Source organism: Lithobates pipiens, unplaced genomic scaffold, assembly GCF_037356315.1.
Source record: "Lithobates pipiens isolate NorthernLeopardFrog02 unplaced genomic scaffold, aLitPip1_a1.2 Scaffold_3, whole genome shotgun sequence".
In the NCBI taxonomy this organism is placed as follows: Eukaryota; Metazoa; Chordata; class Amphibia; order Anura; family Ranidae; genus Lithobates; species Lithobates pipiens.
In genome coordinates, this window is record NW_027507790.1 from 80,476,426 (window position 1) to 80,499,142 (window position 22,717).

The 22,717-nt window shown below is 40.4% G+C and overlaps 1 protein-coding gene across 20 annotated transcripts in view; it reads right to left on the reverse strand.

The window, feature by feature from the left end:
- Window positions 1-22,717, reverse strand: part of PITPNM2 (phosphatidylinositol transfer protein membrane associated 2) — a 451,974-nt gene that overhangs the window by 18,032 nt on the left and 411,225 nt on the right. For 13 of the 20 annotated variants that reach the window (XM_077461889.1, XM_077461887.1, XM_077461884.1 and 10 more), the window contains 5 exons: window positions 19,003-19,206; window positions 15,060-15,208; window positions 7,096-7,212; window positions 2,803-2,919; window positions 353-501 (listed from right to left, as the gene is read on the reverse strand). In XM_077461889.1, the coding sequence (XP_077318015.1) occupies window positions 353-501; window positions 2,803-2,919; window positions 7,096-7,212; window positions 15,060-15,208; window positions 19,003-19,206 (736 nt within the window). The remainder of the gene's footprint in view (window positions 1-352; window positions 502-2,802; window positions 2,920-7,095; window positions 7,213-15,059; window positions 15,209-19,002; window positions 19,207-22,717) is intronic. The other 7 variants (XM_077461895.1, XM_077461897.1, XM_077461894.1 and 4 more) reach the window with 2 other exon arrangements.

Genomic DNA, 22,717 nt, shown 5'->3' on the forward strand with positions numbered 1-22,717 from the left:
TCAATTAGCACGCTAAATGCTTTTCATTTCTCCCCCTTTGAACACAGACCTCAGTGAGAGAGATGCCCCTCCTCCCAGGCTCCTCCTCATGACCTGTCATAAGACACGACAGAGCCATGGAGGAAACGCCTAGCCAAAACCTCCCCTCCCCGGCTCTAGTCTGGCCCCAATGGTGTATATAACTCATGGCTCAATGGCTGTTGAGTCATATACTCAAACATGCTAATTGCTAGCAGTGTATTTCCTCTGTAGATGGGCTATGCAATAAAAATTTTGGGTATTGTTATATTGCCAAAGTGTGGTATCAAATCTAAGTAAAGTTTAAGAGCTTTCTTCTAGCATGACATAATACCTGACGACCATTTTCAGTGGATATACCCCGACTCCAAGCCTCCTATGTTCAGGGATCACATAGGAAATTCTGCCACTGCTGTTGGTAATTTCAGTATCAAAGTAAACCCATTCTCCAGATGGAGGCTGCGTCATTATATGAATATCCACCTGCACAAAGACAAATATTTTAATAGAGTGAGCACTGCTGACGCACACATTACACAAATGTTTAGTTCTATGCAATCTGTTAAAGCTAGCATTATAATCTTCACTATGGAGTGTGCTGCACTCAAAGAGTGGTTCTATTACCCAGTTAATATGTAGAAAAAAAGGTGTTACAACACGATTAGTACAAGGTAAAAGAGCCAAACTCAAGCCTGTCATGACAAAAATATGACACCGCAAGTAAGTCACTAACTCAGAATAAATATGCATATAAAGAAGTATGATTTCACTGTCTGCATGCATGTTTCAGGCAATGAAGACAAGTTTTGGAACCAGAAATTGCCAGGCAACTGGCATTTTCAGGAGGCAGTCAATGGTAGCTCCAGTATTTCTCTCAGTACAGGTTTTGTTCATTTACATCCAGGCACAAATGTTAACATGCATCTCATGTCTCTTCATCTTTTTCAGAAAAAAAGCAGTTTCAAAGTTAGCAGCAAAAAACTACTGAGTACTTTTTTTTTATTTGCACTAATATCCAATTTTTTTAGCACAAGCTTTCAAGGTGTAACCTCTTATTCAAGGTTACATACTAACAACTAAGGTAGCTGTACTAATACAGAAAGTTTTAAGAAAGAGAATCTCCTAGTTTGTGAAAAGGAAAAAGAAAGGGCTATGGACTGGGAGGGAGAGTAACAGAGGTGAGAGTGGTCCTTAAACGTGGATCACTTGGATAATGATTTAGAAAACTGAGGTCCACATTTGGTCCATTATCTTTTGTGTCAAAAAAATTACCATTCTTATTTCAAAGGTTTTCCTTTCCTGAATATTTCTGAAGTTCCCTTTAGGAGCTTAAAGATTCAGGTCTTCCATCTGGTTGTGAGAAGTGATGTCCCACAGGTGTGCAGAGTTCTTCTTCCTTATGTTCTTTAACCTCCCTGGCGGTAATTCCGAGTCTGGCTCGGGTTAGGATTTTACTATCATAAGCGGTAACCCCCGAGCCAGACTCGGGATCGCATCGCTGGATACAGGAAGAAGTTACTTACCTTGTCCCCTGGATCCAACGATGTCCTCCACGCTGTGTGATCGAGCTGTCCTCCGCTCGATTCACACAGTGCCCGAATGCCGCTGATCTCCGTTCCCTGCGACGTTATGGCACACGGGAGCGGAGATCGGCGCCAAATTAAAAAAAGCAAAAATACACAAAACGCACACAGTACTGTAATTTTACCTTGCTGTACAGAAATTCTATATCCATAGTGACTTAGAAGTGTGTTGGTTGGTAATTGCTGTATATTGTTGATCTTGTTCAGAAAATCAGTTGTTTCTTGCAGGAATTTAGCAGTACTTGTGACTAATGGTTTTAACGCTTTTTATACAAGCCCTGAGATTTGTTTAGTAATTGTTCTTAAAGGGCACTTCAAAAATACTCAGGAAGAAAACTTTTTAACTAAAATGTTAACTATTGGACACAAAAGATAAAGGACTAAATGTGGATCTCAGTTTTCTAAATCACCATTCAACTGTTTTTTTTTTTTTTACCATTCTCAACTCTGTGATCCCCCCCCCCCCCCCCCCCCCCGTCCTTATCTCACAAACAATATAAGTTGAATTACTATTGCTATGTATGTTTATGTTTTTTTTTCCCTTTAGAGATAGTCTTACTTAACATTCTCCTAAAAATTCCTGTATTAGTAATACTTGGATTATAAGGATATAAGGAAGGGTACACCCCAAAACCAGTCAAGAAAATATGAATGATAGTGCAAATAAAAAAAAGTATCACAGACAGCACTCAATTGTTTTTGTTGTAAGTGCACTAATACAGCCACAATCACCTCCAGCAAGGTTTGCAGCAGCACAGTTTTGCTGAGTGTAATTTAGACAGGTTATGTTATAGAAACATAGGCAATGACTTATCCAAACGGCTGCAATGAAGGATTGAGGTGATACCCAGAGAAAAAATATCAGCTATTACACATATAGCACATGTGCAGTCTATCGGTGTGTGTGAAGGATGTGGGGTACGAGGCCCCAAAAAATGTATTTTAATTTAAAATGAAAACGCTTTGAACTCAAGAACTCGCAAAACACAAAAAGTTGTTGAAAAAATGAACACAATAAGTGGATTGTACTATCATACAATAGACTTTTTTATCTAACCAGTTTGGTATGTGCAGGAAAGTCTAAGTACCCACTGTATGCTGGTATATAATTTTACATGAAAAACAGAACTCTCGAGACATGTAAAGCTAACGACTTAAACACTAACATACAAATATCAGTACGAATGCACCTACAACCTACCTTTTCACCAGTCAATGTGACCATGTCAAGAGGGCCATACATGAATCGTCCATTAAGTGTCTGGGGTCCATCTTCATTGGCTACAGCATCATTAATTCTGTGGTTGGCAGCAACGTTCTATAATTTAAGTACAAACATGTAATGCAATACGGTGTGTTGCAGTACTAATTATTTTGAATGCCACGCCAACACACTAATGCAAAGTACAGCAAAGCACATGCACTGTATTGCACCACAGCGAACAGATGTGAACAATTTGTCAGTTTTAGCATGCTACATAAAAAAAATAAAACGTCACATAATTTTATGTGTTTTACAAACCATTCAAATTAAATGGGCTGCCTAATGCAATGCATGTTTAAGTCGCATGGGCTAAGGCAATGCACTGGTGTTAATAGGCACTAAAGACACTGGCAATAGATTGACACAAGGAGTCAGGGCAGTTTTGTTGGCAGCATTGTGGTTCATGGTTACACCCACAAAAGAATGGGCACATATCACAGCAACATCCACACACATAGAACACCCAACATTAGAGGGAAATATATTCATACAAAGCAAATACACCTTTGCACACAGCCTAGTATTCTACAGTTTCTCTTCTCAGTTTCTTGCCCTCACACAGTTAAAGTGACCCCAGTGCTGGCAGAGAGTGGCAGAGAAGGGGAAAACAAGGATGCTCTACAAGTGCCTAACATTCATCTCAACCAATGACGTCATTGGCTGTTAGAATGCCAAAGGCTGGCCCACACAGTGCCCATGGTGGTATTGTTGCACAGCAAAAACCCGAGGCCCTCTGTGACAAAACAGGTTTGATCCACTCTCTGGCTTATACACAATTTTACGGCATTTTTATGCAATTTTTAGACATTTTTCAAAGGCACCCCTGAAGAACCCAGGTTAAAAAAAGCTGGTTTAGAGCTTTGCACTTGCTATAGTTATTATTCTATTAAAAGTTTAGAGGATGCAGCTGCCATTGGGCTCATGAGGTCAGGTAGACGTACTTTCTCCTTTGTACACCAGCTGTGTACTCACACAGCATTCTGTACACAAAGATGGCAGCATTTCCCCTTGCTCTGTATCTCATTTTTCAATTCTGCCATCTTCTAAACATTCTGTATGCTTAAAAGGACTGAAAAGGGAAATATATTACTTAATTTTATTAAACATTAATGAAGTAAAAACATAAAGTTTTGTATGTTGTATTCATAGATTAGGTGTTTACATTTGCTCTAGCCTCCCATGACTTGTAGTTATGCTTTTAAATAAAGGGAACCATATACGTAGATCTCTAATCATTCCTATTTGACCTTCAGCTGATTCATTTTTTTCTCCAGATATAAAAATGCACTATGAATTCGGATGGATCTCACTATAGGAATAAACAACTCATCCGGCTTATCTCTGATAAATAAGTAGAGAAGAATTCAAACTCAGCATGAATATTCCAACATTCTAAGTCAAGGTGTAGAATGAAGGAAAAAAAACATGGAGAGGGATTTTACTACATACACAGGCAAAGTGTCAGAAGGCGTCTATAGGAACTGTTCACATTGTGTGTCAGTTTTATCCCAGGCATGTGCCGTTTTAGGGGAGTTGTCTTGGTTGCAATAACAGTGCAAACTCAAAAGCTAACTTTCAGACTTGTACACCTGCTGTTCACACCGATATAACAAAAAGGAAGATTATTATTATTATTATTATACAGGATTTATATAGCGCCGACAGTTTACGCATTGCTTTACAACATTAAGGCAGACAGTACAATTCCAATACAATTCAATACAGGGGGGGATCAGAGAGCCCTGCTTGTTAGAGCTTACAATCTAGGAGGGAGTGTTAAGTTATACAAAAGGGTAATAGCTGTGATGATGAGCTAATGGAGAAATAGTGCAGTTGTTAGATGGAGGCAGGATAGGCTTCTCTGAAGCGGTAGGTTTTCAGGGATTGCCTAAAAGTGGATAAATGTGGAGACAGTCTGACAGATTGGGGTAGTGAATTCCAGAGGTTTGGCGAGGCTTGGGAGAAGTCCTGGAGGCAGATATGGAGGAGGTGATGAGGGAGCTAGTTGATCAGGAGGTCTTGGGAGGAACGAAGATAGCGATTAGGTTGGTATTTTGAGATTAAGCTAGTGATGCTGGGGGCAGAATGGTGGATGGCTTTGTAACTTATTGTTAGTATTTTGAATTTAATTAGTTGGGAGAGTGGCAGCCAATGGAGAGATTGGCAGAGAGGGGTAGCAGGCACTGAGCGGTTTGTAAGGTGGATGAATCTGGCAGCAGCATTCATGGTGGACTGAAGGGGGGATAGTCTATTTAAAGGTAAGCCAATGAGGAGGGAGTTGCAGTAGTCAAGGCGAGAGATAACCAGGGAGTGAATCAGGAGCTTTCTGGTTTCATTTGTTAGAAAGTGATATAGTTAAGAAATGTAGTGGAGGTTGAGGCGGAAAGCTTTGAAAAGTGATTGGATGTGTGGCCGAAAGGAGAGTTCATAATCCAAGATAACACCTAGCACGCTGACATGGGGGGATGGGTGGATGGTTGTGCTATTGCTCTTTACAGAGAAGTCAGGGGAAGAGGCACGTGGGGGAGGAAATCTTATAAGCTCGGTTGGAAGCTCACAAGATAATTCCTTATTAAAAATCAACATGATAACTGATCAGCTGATAACTTTAAACTACATTGTTTATATTACAATACTAAAAAAATGAATCCTTCTGTCTAAATTGTCCCTATTGTGCATGCACGTATGCATGTGAGACAGGGATCTTAGAGTTTAAGCTTCTTCAGGACAGGGACTGATGTAAACGATTTATATGCATACATTGTTTGTAATATATACAGTGCCTTGGCTTTTTACCTATTTTGTTACATTACAGCCTTTAGTTCAATGTTTTTTTTTAATCTGAATTATATGTGATGGATCAGAACACAATAGTCTAAGTTGGTGAAGTAAAATTAGAAAAATATATACATAAAACTATTTTTCAAAAATAAAAAACTGATAATTGGCATGTGTGTATGTATTCACCCCCTTTGTTATGAAGCTCAGAAAAAGCTCTGGTGCAACCAATTACCTTCAGAAGTCACATAATTAGTGAAATGATGTCCACCTGTGTGCAATCTAAGTGTCACATGATTTGTCATTACACACACACACCTTTTTGAAAGGCCCCAGAGGCTGCAACACCTAAGCAAGAGGCACCCCTAACCAAACACTGCCATGAAGACCAATGAACTCTCCAAACAAGTAAGGGACAATGTTGTTGAGAAGTATATAAATATAAGGTTATAAAAAAATATCCAAATCTTTGATGATTCCTTGGAGCACAATCAAATCTATCATAACCAAATGGAAAGCCGAACGCTCCATAGAGTTGGGTTTTATGGCAGAGTGGCCAGAAGAAAGCCATTACTTTCAGCAAAAAACAAAATGGCACTTTTTGAGTTTGTGAAAAGGCATGTGGGAGACTCCCAAAATGTATGGAGGAAGGTGCTCTGGTCTGAAATTGAACTTTTTGGCCATCAAAGAAAACGCTATGTCTGGTGCAAACCCAACACATCACATCACCCAAAGAACACCATCTGTTTTTCAGAAGCCGGGACTGGGAAACTGGTCATGTTGAGGGAAAGATGAATGGTGCTAAATACAGGGATATTCTTGAGCAAAACCTGTACCACTCTGTGTGTGATTTGAGACTAGGACGGAGGTTCACTTTCCAGCAGGACAATGACCCCAAACTCACTGCTAAATCAACACTTGAGTGGTTTAAGGGGAAACATGTAAATATGTTGGAATGGCCTAGTCAAAGCCCAGACCTCAATCCAATAGAAAATCTGTAGTCAGACTAAAAGATTGCTGTTCACAAGCGCAAACCATCCAACTTGAAGGAGCTGAAGCAGTTTTTCAAGGAAGAATGGGCAAAAATCCTAGTGGTAAGATGTGGCAAGCTCATAGAGACTTATCCAAAGCAACTTGGAGCTGCGATAGCCGCAAAAGGTGGCTCTATAAAGTATTGACTTTAGGGGGGTGAATAGTTATGCACATTGACTTTTTCTGTTATTTTGTCCTATTTGTTGTTTGCTTCACAATAACAAAAAAAAATCTTCAAAGTTGTGGGTATATTCTGTAAATTAAATGATGCAAATCCTCAAACAATCCATGTTAATTCCAAGTTGTGAGGCAACAAAACATGAAAAATGCCAAGGAATATTTTTGCAAGGGACTGTAAATACATGTAATGAATAAATATATAAATGAGCAAAAAGGCTCTAGTGAAAGAAAAGCATTTACCCGTAGCTTTACGTGTGTTCGCTTTCTCTGCCATTTCTCTCTTGGCTTTGATGGACTAAAAACAGAGACTTCTTTTCCAACCAGCTCCAAAACACTGGCAGTTTCATGCCTCATGACCTAAAATAAATAAATGATTAAAAGACTATAGACAGAGGGATATAATAAACAAGTCATGAATTTGTTTCATGGTTGATTTACTTAGTTTCTCTATTAAGCCCACAGCTCTTAAAAAAAAAAAAAAGAAGAAAAAAATCATCTGTGATTAACAAACCTGCAACCTTAAAATAATAAAATGTCTGTATTGCTGTACAGCAAATAGATTTAAAATGTCTAACTACAAAGTTTATTTAGTAAAGCACTTTTAAAACAGCTAACTGTGAGGCATCAAGGAGTTTACAATCCTTAACAAATTATGACAAAACTGCTTTAGAACACATAAAAGTGACCCTGTCATGTCCACTTAAAGGGGTTGTAAAGGGTTGTTTTTTTATTTTCTAAATAGGTCCTTTAAGCTAGTGCATTGTTGGTTCACTTACCTTTTCCTTCCATTTCCCCTTTAAATGTTTTTTTTCTTTGTCACTTCCTGTTTCTCCTCAGTAAACTTCACACCATCATCCGAGCGGTGTTTAGTCAGCCAGAACAGCTTACTGAACAGCTTACTGAGGAGGAACAGGAAGTGAGAAATTCAGACAAAGAAAACAAAGAAAAAAACATTTAGAAGGGAAATCAAAGGCAAAGGTAAGTGAACCAACAATGCACTAGCTTAAAGGAACCTATTTAGAAAATAAAAAAACAAACCTTTACAACCCCTATTACTGGTGAAATAAAAGTAATCTTCGCGTACTCTTATTTTTAAGAGGAGGAACCTGGATCTTAGTTACTGGTTGTGTACCCTTGATCTTTTTTTTTTAAATATTGTAGTTTTTTTTTTAAGTTTACGTTACAACCATTAAGGGGAATGCAGTCTCCACACTAAAGGTGAAGCATATGATGTCCTAATAAGGCCCCTTTCACACAAAGGGTTCGATCAGGCAAACCTAATCGGACAGTCCATACACCACTATGGACCAACTGGTGTAAACACACTTGTGTCCATTTACACAGGCCCACCTAAGGTCTGATCTACTAAAAAACAGAAGGAGACTTGCACTCCTCCATCTAGGTGGATTGGATCGGAGGGTAGTCGGGTGTAATGGACAACAAAGTCCATTAACATCCAGTCACCTATAGAGCAGAGTGTGCTCTGTCCGTGTCCGCACTCTAGAAACTGAGCGGACATGGACCTGTCATCTGCCCGCTCTGCTCAGCAGGGGATCAGTGGACAGATCCCCTGCTAATCAAAACAGAGTCCACCCAGTTTGAAATGAGCCTTACACTGATCATTAGAACATCACTATCTTTGATTTCAGTCAAAGAGATCACAAACAGGCTGAGTATTTTACATATAAGGGTGGCCAAACATGGATGGAAATTCAGCCAGTTCAGCAGTTGAATCAATCAATCAACTTCTATTCAACTGCCCTGTCAGAGAAAAGCCGCTCTATCAACACATGCAACCAATGACTGCCACGTTGATCTTTGTAATTTGACAGTGGGGGGAGTCTCCCAGCTGTCAGAATACAATAGCACAGGAGGGAGGATTCTTTTTTTTGTTTGTTTTCAGCCCACTGAATTACGGAATAATGTATGGGCAGCTTAACGCATATTAGAAACACCCATGTACATTGACTAAGACTGGGAGGGGCATAACACAATCGACCTGTCACGGGATTGAGAGACTGCACAGGACATGCCCACATCTGGGTGTTGTGTTCTATGATACAGTACCACTGGAGGGGCAGCAAGCACTAACTTCATTAGATTATTAAGTCATAGTTGTCTATCCAACAAGACCATAATAGTACATTTCACTGCTGTACTTTGGTGCTGGTAGGTAATTTTCTAGAGAGGAAGGGTTCTTTGCATTTCTTCCAACCAATCACTAAGCAAAGGTGGAGTTTATACAACCCATTTTCTTAAAATTAATTTTCTAGCTTTAACCACTTGCTTACTGGGCACTTAAACACCATTCTGCCCAGACCAATTTTCAGCTTTCGGTGCTCTCACACTTTGAATGACAATTACTCAGTCATGCAACACTGTACCCAAATGAATTTTTTGTCCTTTTTTTCCCACAAATAGAGCTTTCTTTTGGTGGTATTTGATCACCTCTGGGGTTTTTATTTTTTGCGCTATAAATGAAAAAAGACCGAATTTTTTTTAAAAAAAACGCATATTTCTTTGTTTCTGTGACAGAATTATGCAAATTATTAATTTTTCTTCATAAATTTTGGTCACAATTTATACTGCTACATGTCTTTGGTAAAAATAACCCAAATTAGTGGATATTATTTGGTCTTTGTGAAAGTTAGAGAGTCTACAAGCTGTGGTGCGAATCGCACAAAATTGATCACATCTGATGTACTGGTGGCCGATCTCACTTCTTGTGACCCGAACAAGTCAGGAAAGTACAAATACCCCCCAAATGACCCCTTTTTGGAAAGTAGACATTCCAAGGTATTTAGTAAGAGGTATAGTGAGCTTTTTGATGTTGTCATTTTTTTCCCACAATTCTTTGCAAAATTAAGATTTTTCATTTTTTTTTTCTCCACAAAATTGTCATTGTAATAGGTTTTTTCTCTCACATGGCATGTGTATACCACACATGACACCCCCCAAAAAATTCTGCTACTCCTCCTGAGTATTACAATACCACATGTGTGTGACTTTTTCACAGCCTGGCCACATAGAGAGGCCCAACATGCAGGTAGCGCCATCATGTGTTCTAGGAACATAAATTACACATCTAACTTGTTGACTATTTATTACACTTTTGAAGCACCAGGACAATGACACGTGACACTGATGACAGATGGCACTGATACGTGGCAATGATGACACTTATACGTGGCACTGATGACAGGTGGCACTGATGACAGATGGCACTAATATGTGGCACTGATGACAGATGGCACTAATATGTGACACTGATGATGCGTGGCACTTATACGTGGCACTGATGACACGTGGCACTAATACGTGGCACTGAAGACACGTGGCACTGAAACGTGGCACTGATGACAGATGGCACTAATACGTGGCACTAATATGTGCCACTGATGACAGATGGCACTAATACATGGCACCAATGACGCGTGACACTGATGACAGATGGCACTGATAAGTGGCATTGATGACACGTGACACTGACAACAGATGGCACGTGACACTGACAGGTGGCACTGATGACAAATGGCACTAATACGTGGCACTGATGACAGATGGCACTATGTGGCACTGACGACACGTGGCACTGACGACACGTGGCACTGGGGGCAGGTGGCACTGGGGGCAGGTGGCACTGGGGGCAGGTAGCACTGGGGGCAGATAGCACTGGGGTGGATGGCACTGGGGGCAGGTAGCACTGGGGGCAGGTAGCACTGGGGTGGATGGCACTGGGGGCAGGTAGCACTGGGGTGGATGGCACTGGGGGCAGGTAGCACTGGGGTGGATGGCACTGGGGTGGATGCAACTGCTGGGGGCGGATGGCACTGCTGGGGGAGGATGGCACTTTTTATTTTATTTTTTTACTTTTTTTTTTTCCACAGGCAGAACGGCTGCCGCTGCAGCCGTTCATCTCTCCCCTCTCGCACTGTCTGTGCGAGGAAGGAGAGCGGCGCTGAGAGATGATCTCATATGTTTACATATGAGATCATCTCCCATTGGACACGCCGATCACGCTGTAAACGGCCGCTGTGATTGGCCGTTTACAGCGATCTGTGTTTGCCTGTCCCCGGGGGACACGGCGAACACAGAACTTCCGCAATGCGCGCCCGCGGCGGCGCGCATTGCGGAAGTAAACATCAGGCCGTCCAGGGACGACCGCCCGGACGAACGCGCCTGCTCTAGGGCCGTCATTCGGCCATAGGGCGGGCGCGAGGAGGTTAAATAGTGTTACTGCCCTTACCATTTATTAACAGAATCAGTATCGAATTACCCCAATATAGAAATAAAAGGGTTACATCCCAATTGCATATGGAAAGTCTGGTTAAAGACCATGTAAGCTCAACATTTCATATTCCTGATATGTGCCTGCTGTACCATGTACTTGTATGAAAAAGTATCCTGTTTTTTTTTTGTATTGCTTCCTTCGTGTGAAATCCCTGGTGTTCCGGTCAACCAATTTAGGCGATTTCCAGAGTAGATGCTGCTTGCCTCCCTGGTCTCTGTCACATTTCATACAACATTGGTTCTTCGGGAAGCCTTACTGCATACATAATTTAGGTGTTCTATATATTCTATGCAGAAAAAACTGTTAAGTAGGTCTACAAGTCAGGAATAAAGACACTTTTGGTTAATACTAAATCCCATTGGTCATCAGAGAGGGTACTCAAGTCTTTTTCCAATTTATACCGAAGAGGGTATTTGAAAAAGGTGTTTAAGTAACATTTTTTATATAAAGGTGGGATATGAACACTTTGATAGAGGTAGCTTGTACAATCTTATGCCGCGTACACACGACCGGACATTCTGGCAGACTTGGTCTAGCGGACCAGAATCTGTCGGATAATTCGATCGCGTGTGGGCTCCAGCGGACTTTTTTTTCTCAAAAGTCTGAAGGACCTAGAAATAAAATATGTTTCAAATATAGCCGACGGACTAAAAATCAGGAAAACCGTTCGTCTGTGTGCTAATCCAACGGCCCAAATACGACGCAAGGGCAGCTATTGGCTACTGGCTATTGAACTTCCTTGTTTAGTCCCATTTACATCATCACGTTCAAAATGAACGGACTTAGTCCAGTTGTGTTTTGTTCAGAAAGTCAGTCGGGAAGACCGTCGGACCTAGTCCGTCGAAAAGTCTGGTCATGTGTACGCGGCATAACAGTACCATTTGTGCAAGTGTAGATAAACTGTGTTTGTGAGGATTGTCAGACTTGTAAATATTAAAAAGAAATAGTTATTGAACTAGAACATCTCAGGTAATTGTTGGAATGATTGAAGGATATTCTTGAGCGTACAGGTGTGTTACTGTTACAAAACTGGCCTTCTGCTTTCGAAGGAAGCTTGGTTAGCTCCAGGAGGGGCTCACAGGACCATAATGGAGGATTTTTTTATGCTTTTAATTCCTAATCACTGTTTTGCAGCTTTCCACACTTTCCAAATAAAATATGGGGTAATAAAATACGTGGGAAATTTAAGGTAGCGCTTACCTTTAAGAGGGTACAGAGAATTATGCTCAGCATACAAGTATTGGAGAATTTTATATGATACCCTCCTTCTGTCCCCACCCCATAAGATGTTGAAGATAAGAAGCAATAAAATGTATCCAAGGAGAGCTGGCTGAGAGGCTGCTCACCTGCTCAAGTTTCTAGTCTAATTCTGATTACTTTCTTCTTCTGTATTCGATTTCTAAACACCCCAAGCACAGTTATTTAGAGTATAAAAGTAGTGTATTTGAAGCATCAATGCCATCTTCCTCAGATTTACCCTCCCTGCCACTGAAAGGGGCAGCCCATGCCAAGAGTTACATTTCATTTTGACAGCAACAGAGGTGTCAAATATAGAGGAATATCGTCATTATTAGATTTAGTGATCTGTATTCTTATTTCAGTCCTACGACAGTTGATGCGCAGAATAGAATAACGTCCAAATTCCTCGATCAGAGACAGTACATTGTCTATTGAGGAATGCATATCCGAAAAGAAGAGAAGCATATCATTAGGATACATGGCTAGTTTATCTTCCTTCACACCTCTCCTGAACCACAATCTTCTCCAGATGTCAGATTAAAGCTTCTGCTGAAACAAGTTAGCGTTCTGCTGTGTTTGTAAGGATGCCCCAGATTGTTTATATTTTACCAAATAAAGTACTGTGAAAGATTATCGGACTCCAGTTTTCTCTTCAAACTTGTCTCCTCAACAACTCCTATTTATAGATGTTCACTGTAGATAGATGTGCACTATAACTTAGCAAATTGTAACTTTTGGAATTCAAAGCAACTTTAATCTCAACTTGTAGTTAATGTTTGTACATGGCCAGAGACTAGGATCCAGGGTCTTCTCTAGGCACAAAGGCACTGATATAAGGAGGAATGCTGGCACTTTCAGACACCACAGGTGCTGTATTTTACCAGTAATGTTAATTTATACACTTTGGTAGACAAAAAAGAATAACCTTTCTTCTCACAAAGCTGAGACAAGACAGTAGGACAAAAAACTTTGGACTGTTCGATTCTGTCTGCATTGGCTTTGCAGCGTCCACTACAACCCATGACAAATGTTAATATTTTGGACAGTAGCCATATTGTCTGTCTTTAATGGACCATAGTTACCCACAGTTTATGATAAAATGTATACAAAACACACAACAGTTTGTAACTGAGGCTGCATTCACACTTGGCGATTCAGAATGTATGTGACATATGTATACTTATATATGGCCATAGTTGGTGTCTTATGCCTGGGGCAAGAGAGACTGTGTCTGTGACTTGAGGCTTCACAAATATGTTTCCTTGGGTCCTTCTTTCAAAGTCTGAAACATGCAGTAATGGCATTTAAGCTGCCCATAGCTTAGGGTTGGAATAGCGATGACACACTTCCAGTTCTGGTTTACAGTCAGTGGGCTGCTTGCGGTCCAATACTCACCAGCATGCGCTCCAAGATATATGGGAGAGTGGCGCTTTTCACACTGGGCGCTTTTCAGGCGTTTTAGCGCCAAAAATAGCGCCTGTAAAAAAAGACCTGCAATCAGCATCTTTGGGGAGCGGTGTATAAACCGGTCCCAAAACGCCTTGTCGATTGAAATGAATGGACAGCACTGCCGAAGCGGTGGTTAAAAGTGCCCCGCTAGCGGCCAAAAAGAGACAATATAACAGTGGTAAATCACCGTTACAACTAGCGGCGCTTTACTGCTTACGTCCGCACTGCCCCAGTGTAAAAGTGGTCTTAAACTATAGAGACCTTGCAAATGTGAGTTGAATACATGCACGATCTATGTGGATTAATGTGACAGTTTGTCTTACACTCACGTTAACATAGGGCGTGCGTGTGATATTTATATTTATTGATATTATATTTATTGGGATTGAGTCCATTAATATTGATATAATATTGATAGTGATCATCGGATACATGGTGGTCTTGTAAATGTGACAATATTCATGCTATTATGCAATGGAACATTTATCATAATTACAATGATTAGTCATATATTGGACACTCTGGAGGTTGACCCATGGGGCAGAGTTGACTGGTCCATCCCTCCTCTTTGGGGGAATGATTTTAGAAAGGTCCTGTATTTAAGAAGAAACAGATGATACAGACTACTTTGCTTTGATGAAGAGGGCATGTCCCTCTAAACATGTCAGTGACAATTTATACATATGAGGACCCTTAGTGTTACAGCTTTAGGCTCACCTGTTTTCTGGGGTTTGCACCACACTTTTCTACCTTGGCTTTTATGAGTATGCACTCATTTGTTTTTATTCAATAAATGAAGATGGTGATGCACTAGGCCTTTGCTCCCTTTGTTTTGTATAGGTTTTTTTAAGATTCCCAGATCTTGTAAGGGCTGCATTGGATGAACTTTCCTGTTTGGCATAGATCTGATGATATCATCTTATATTACCTGTCCGGGTTCTCAAGTACCTCTGAGCTATACGGTGTCAAAAGATGGATTGTCTTGTGTTAGGGCTGTGTTTGCCTGCACAGGTGTACCATACACCCCCATGCAGGCAGTCCTATTCTTGTCAATTGGAATGCAGCGGCTGCACGGACACAGCCACTGCTGTCAATTTCACAGCTGTGCGAGAGTAGGTGCACGGCCCCAAACACACACATTGTAGAGATTGTCAGGCTACACAGCAAGAGTAAAAGTATTGTGTATCCTTTTGCTAAAGAAGTAAATAACAAATGTTTCTCTCACCTGTCTCAAGAGGAATGAAACAACATCAGTGGATTCCCAGTAACTGGCATGGAAAAGGTGAGGAAGGGCAACTGTGGGGAAAGCAGTAAGCGCATCCGGACAATAAAGGGCATAGTCAATTCTTTTGGTACCCCACCATTTTGCTGCAACTGAAAAAGGAGAAGCAAGTTATTTCTTCATTCACATAACAGAAAATGCCAATGATGTAAAAAGGAACAGGTTGCTGTAGGCCTGTAAAATTTAATTATTTCAGTGAATGAAGCCATTCTGCTGGTTCTGAATCTACTAGGTGCAAGTTGTTCTCATTCAATTATTAACCCTAAAGGGATATACCTGAATACATTAAAGTTCTCCCAAACTGAACATTTATTTTTTTAAATAAACCCGTTTATAGAAGTTACTAGCTGCTGCAATCTATTGAAGACTCCACTGTATGGAGATCTTGAGCAAAAGAGGTGCTTTGACTTGGCTCACCTTGGCAAATGAAATCAGGTATGGATGGACTAAGACCTTAAAAGGTTGCATCCATGAATATGGACCCAACCTCAGAATGGCTGCATTCCTTTATCTGCAACCCCAGTTATGTCAAATAAATGCAAAAGCAAATCCCAATCACCAACGTGCTTTGCATGCACCTGCGGTTTCCAAATCCAGATACCTTGTAAATATATGCAGAGATTTCCCATGAAACACATGCACAGAAGATACTTTATCAGCTCCTATATTAACATGCAACTCCAGATGAACCATTAAAGATACCAGACTCAAAGTTCCAGAGGAAAGAGAAAACACAGTTGGGATCATTTATGAAAACTGCAGGCAAGAAGTGGTGTTACAGCAACTATCTACATTTTTGCATTTGTTTTCTCATCTGCCTTTAAAAAAAAAACAAAAAAAAAAAAAAACTGTTGCCTGTGGATGTTTTCATACATGATCTTATCCATGTCTCTAGAAAAATGATTTCATCAGAGAATTGTTAAAAAGAAATTATCACCAAAAAGGACATGTTATTTTCAACTGCCCAGACTTTAGCAAAAGTGTAATTATTTGGGGAATTCAGACAGTGCAGCCATTGGTGTATAAGCATGTAGAGGGGTCAGAATCTCTCCCACCTTCGACAATTCTTTTAACTTGCAGAAAAAAAAAAAAGAAGGGAGTAAAAATCTTCCCAAAGTGAGGGAAAATCTCACCTTTCTTATGTCACTGGAACAAGTATCCCCCCTTAGTAGATTTCCCCTATTTACAATGTACCTCTATACCTGTAAGCACTGTAAATATTGGATTTCCCCTCACCTATCCTGGTGGCAACGCAGAGGGGGAATCTCCTAAATCAGGGGTAGGCAACCTCGGCCCTCCAGCTGTGGTGAAACTACAAGTCCCATGAGATATTGCAAGACCCTGACAATCACAGGCATGACTCCTAGAGGCATGATGGGATTTGTAGTTTCACCACAGCTGGAGGGCCGAGGTTGCCTACCCCTGCCATAAATGGACAGAAGCACAAATAAAAGGCATATCACTCTGTACTACATCAGTATTTCATATGCCTTTTCAACTGCAGTCAACACAAATGTAGAATGTGTCCAGCAAGTCAAAAACTGTATTGATGTTTTCCTGAAGTTTCATATGAGGCAAGGTTGGTGAAATGTACCCTTGTTGGCTTATTTTTAAATTTGAGCACTCGACATGGGTGATATCCCTTCTGCACTCTATCCAATCTAGAAATAAAATAGCTGGAATTTGAATTGAAGGGCCTGTTTAGATTAGCGGTTGGGGACCTAACACCATGCGGGTTGAATCACATTTAGCACCTTAAGCTGCAAAGGCAGTGTGCTGAGTGTTTACATGCATACTTGGCTGCACTTCAAGGGTAACTACATGTGTGGTTCATCTCGTTGCCCTTGTTGCAGCCATATATCGAGGGGAGAAGTTGTCCACACCTCTGTGAATGGAAAGGAGCTCAAAAAATAATCATTTTACAACTGTAACACATGTGATCTTTGCCACATTCAATAAGTGGGTAGGACCACAAGGAGTCTTTGGAATCAGTTAAATGAACATCTATATAGTGTGGAAGAAAAATAAACATTCAACAAACGTGGCCAAAACTTTAATAACCATCATGTGGGGGATATGTCAGCTATATGGGTTCAGATAATTGAAAAAGTACAGACACCTAGGAGGGGGATGTAAGATTTTTTCGCTGGTTGTGCAAAAGGGAGGTATTCTGGATATTCAATTGTGAATGGAACATTAGCCATTTTTATGATTAAAGTGCGGGAGCCCCCCCTTCATGTATGTACCAGTGTCTTAAATCCTTCTCCAGTGTCCTCCTCTAAATTCTATTTTTGTTTTTAAACGTTAACAACGGCAAACAAATGAGACTAATGGTTTGTGAGAAGGACTTGGAAGAAGGTTTCAGCAATTCCAACAAAACTAGCTCTGTTTTTATTGATCTCCAATGTTGCACTGTTTTTTATTTGTATTGCTCCTGAATGCAACCTATTCAAGGAAAGTGGCACAAACACCCTGCAACCATTGCTATGCACATGGTTGTGGTGCGTTGGTGCAGCAATTAGGGGTTAAAGCAGGAGGTTGATGCAGGGTCATATTACCGCCTCACTGCCTGCAAGCACTTCTAAAAAGTGATCTGAACACAGATAGCTGTTCAGAGGCATGGTGGATTAGGAACAAATCAAAACCTAACCTAAGTGTAGTGCTTTTAGATAACTTCCACTTCTATGTATTCTGTGTAAAAAAGAAAGAATCTCCAGTAAAATACAATTCAAGAGTCATGGGTTGGATGAATTCAGAAACAAAGATTATAGCTGTACTGACAAGGAAATGGGGTGCCTTAATTTTAGCACCAGATAACCAGAAACATTTAACTGAGAATGTGTACTCTTTGGTGATTATTTCTAGGACAAGAAAATAAAAATACTTTGTTATGTTACTGATTTTTAATGAGAAAGATGTTTTTCAGGCAAGGTAAAACAAAGAGAAAATATAATAAAATGTATGGAATGCTATATGATCTATTGGTGGTTTTATATACCCAGTGATAAGGATTTTGGCCATCCTTGTCCCAACTCTAAAGAGCATTTGTGTTATTCAGGTTTTAAATTGAACTTGCAAACATACTTGTTTTCCCCCTTAAACCACAACTGAGCTCATTACAAAAAAAGTTGAATCGGCAAAGAGAAATGTTTCTCATACCAACCAAGATGTTGGCATTCGTTTCCTAACCTGCACTAGAAATGGGAGCCATCATCTGATTGTTATTTCAATCCAATATATCTTGGATTGGTTATAAATGAGCTCAGTTAAAGCAATGCAATAATCCCATGCTGTAAATATTAAATGACTTAATAAACCATACTAAGGGTATGCACACAATTGTGTGAGCATGCCTTAAAACACCATAACCACATTACAGGCCACTTCTCAATTATCCCTGGGATGGCAAAGTACATATTTGCTAGTCTCAAATGCAGAGAGCACCAAAGCTAAACCTGGATTTGCGAATGATGCATCCTGTGAATATGTGTAAACTGTGTGGCCCTAATGTTAAAAACAGGGATGTGTCCAGCAAAGTAGCTTTGGTGTATTTGCTGCAACAGTAAATGCGTGCTAAAGAAAACCTACCTCTGTATGTTCTGAATATCTATTTTAGGGAAGAGTATATGAGAAAAAAGCAAAGCAGCGGTTTTCTTAAATGATAAATAAAAGAAACATAAAAAAGAATAGAAAAATATAGCATATGAAATCTAAGTGTAAGACGTAAAAGTGTCACAGTTTTAATCCCTTTTATCACTATTGATAACGTTCCCTGAATGAACACTTGTACTGAATGATATAGGATGGATGTATTCTAAAGAGGAGTTAAATCATGCTAATGTGGCTACTGCTAGGGTTATTAGGATGAAAGCCTCTTCCTAAATACCTTTGGAGATGTCCACACCTTTGATGCCCGGGTTGATGAAGTGCTTCCAATCTCCCACCTCTAGCATTCCTCCTATGTGACTCTGCTCAGTATGGAACTGAATGTGTTTTATGGGGGAACTTGTTTTTGTGTGAGATTTGTAAGGGAGAGCAAGCTGTGACAGAAGACTTAGCTTTTTGGAATGGTTAAGATGATTGTTTGTTTCTAAAGGAACAAAGCAAACACACCAATTAACACCACAAAACATGCAAAATCACATCACATTTATTTTGTCTTCCAGCGAAGTGCATATTTAATAATCAAACTTAATGTCTTTATTATACTGCTGCATGCCTTAGGCTATGTGCTTTTTTATCTGGGTATGTTTTATTATCACTCATTGGAAGACAAAACTGAAAAAGACTACAGGCTGTAGAAAGGTTTTTTTTTCCCAGGAAAAAGTGACAAAAGTGCTTGTGTCCCTAATAAATCCTTGCTGCTTCTGGTGTGACCAGCAGTGCCCAATAATAGTGGCGTCTTGGCAAAGAGAAGGTTCCCAGGCCTTACAGACTAATAAAAACATGAACTATCATCAAACGTCTGCAGTTGTAGCAGAAAACTTCCATACTTGGAATGTTAGATGCAATCTCTTGAACATTCAGAACTGTAATCTGTCTTGCACAGCATTTAAACACAACAGTGCTGCAGATACACAAGCATCACCCTTGTTCTGATAACAGACTGGATGGATCAAAAGAATGTTCAATTAGCTTCGCCTCCAAAATCTAGCGACACTGGTACCAGAAAACTAATTATTTTACAGGATTACAAGTAAACGTACTATATCACTATACTGATAAAGGGAAGCTCTCATCAAAGAGCCCTGCCACCAAATTGACCTCCTATTCAGTCTATGTAATTGCAACGGGATCTATGACTCTAACAGTGGACCCCCAGTGTAGCAGAATTCAAGCATACATCTAATCAAAATTTTGTTTTCATTTGCAAATCAAGTGAGTAAAGGTTAGTGTAAAGCAGTGGTCTCCAAACTGTGGCCCGGGGGTAGGATGTTTGCTTTTATCTGGCCCTTGCATTGTTATTCCACCACCGACATTAACAGTGGGACATAGTTCCTCTTACTGACACCAACAATGGGGCACTATTGCTCAGTTTTATACCAATAATGGGGGACTATTCCTCCAACTGACACCAATGATGGGGCACTATTCCTCCCACTGGGACTAAAGATGGGGCACTATTCCTCCCACTGGCACCAATGATAGAGCACTATTCCTCCCACTGGCACCAAGGATGGGGCACTATCCCGCCTACTGACACCAATGATGGGGCACTATCCCTCCCACTGGCACCAATTATGGGGCACTATCCCTCCCACTGGCACCACCGATGGTGCATTATTCATCCCACTGGCAGAAATGATGGGGCACTATTCCTCCCACTGGTACCAATGATGGGGCACTATTCCTCCCACTGGCATCAATGATGGGGCACTATTCCTTCCACTGGCACCAATGATGGAGCACTATTCCTCCCGCTGATACCAATGATGGGGCACTATTCCTCCCACTGGCACCAATGATGGGGCACTATTTCTACAGCTGACAATGATGGGGCACTATTACTACCCCTAATACCAATGATGGGGCATTGTTTACTCCCACTGACACCAGGACATTTTCTTCTCCCATTGCCAACTCCGGGCCCTCTAAAGTTTGAAGGACAGTAAACTGGGCCTTTTGTTTATAAAGTTTGGAGACCCCTGCTGTAAGGGAACTTGATAAGCCCTTGTCTGTTTTTTACAGCTATGTGGAATCAATTAGAGATATTCCCTCACTTTTTGTCCTGGTGACAATGGTTTTGCCAGATAGATAGCGAGGGCAAATATATAACAGGGACACAGACAGCAATAACAAGCTGACAGAAATTCCTGTCTGTTGAAACTTCTATCACTGAGATAGTGAGTGAGTGGGAATCTCTCTAACAGAGCTCCAGGCCACAGTAAATACCTGATAATACATCAAACCTCACCACACAGACTTGTGCATAACCGCTAGGTGGGGGTGAGTGCATGACCAAATGGTGGTGCTGTCCAAAATAAGGAGAAAGCTTGCATGCCAGTTGTAGATTCTGATGAAAGTCCCATATCATCAAGAAATTTACACCAGGATTTTGAGGGCAGGGCATCCCTCTTTTCCAAAATGAGAAGCAGAGATATCTCTGTTTGTCACCTTGAAAAAGAGGGCCACCGTGCCCTCAAATTATTGGCGAACCTTTCTTGCAGATATGGGACTTCAGCAAACCTTCAATCAGGATCTACAACTGGTGTGCTATGGTTCCTTCTTATATTAATAAAAACATGAAAGGCGTTTTAACACCTTCTCAAAAAATTGACACTTTTAGACTGGGTTCACACTGCAGCATGATCCGGCTCACAGAAGGAGTCCGGTGCGTTCCCATTCACCATTTTAGGTCCGATTTCAGCTCAAATTTTTGGCTGAATTCGAACCTGAAATGGGCCAAAATATGCACAGGACGTCTATGCAATTCGTACCGGACCTGCTGCAGAGATGTGTGATTCGGCTCCACAGAGAGCCGGTCACAATCTCCTGCTAGGCGAACTGGATGTGGAGAAACACGCATCCAATTCACAACAGTGTGAACCTAGCCTAAAGCAATCCAGCTTAAGTATCTCTGCTTGACAATAGGAGTGATCTAGAAGATACATATTTAAATATGACCCTTGAACCATGGAATTCTCCATTTTGACCATATGATATCTCAATAGATATATTTATGCTGCAAACGTCAGAGGCAGCCAGTAGAAAGGCAGATTATTAGCAAAGAAGTTCTAAAACGATCTTTCTCTACAGTTAATCTATACACTTGTATGTATTTTAAGTTTAAATATTATAGCCTCATAAAGCATCATGTTTAAAGATAATTCTTCTAGACACAGATCTGTCATTCGCCACAGAAAATTATTTTGTCATCACCTTTATTATCTGGTTAATGTGGTGAAAAGTAAAACTAGGATGAGCAAGAGCAACCGGAGGCAGTATGTTATTTAGGCTCCATTTATCAAAGTGCTCTACATAAGAACTGTCTGCATTTTCCAACAATACCTCAAACATATAAGAACATGCAATGGATAAAGACAAATGGAGGATGAATGAGTGAATCCAGCAGGTTAATCTAAAACCAGAGACAATTCTTATATAAAGGGGCAGTAATAAATGAGGCCATAATTGGACTGCACAGTACACCAATCATAAGCCATCAGAAAAAAGAACTTGGCTACAGAAATTAGGCTGTAACAAAATTACTGCAATTTAATGTTGCTGATGCTCTAAGCACCAATCCTTTAAAAAACAACCCTATATACCTATATAATTGAGCAGTGTTAACATATATCACCTATATCTGGGGGATTCCACTATAACATTTTTTCTTCATATTGATATAGAAGAAGGTATTGGGAAATCCATTTCTTAATTGGAAAACTCCTTTAAATTTAAATGAATAAATATGGAGGTTTTCTTTGCTGGTAGCTTCCCTTTAATTCCAAATTCTACCCACCAATAAAAGGCATGCAGCGTATTTGGAAGTGACAGACAGAGAGACACACAAAGACAGGAAAAAGAAGGAATGTAGAACTTCAGCACAGTCCCTAGTTGGAACTGTATGCTGATATGTATGCGCAATGGCATTGCAACTT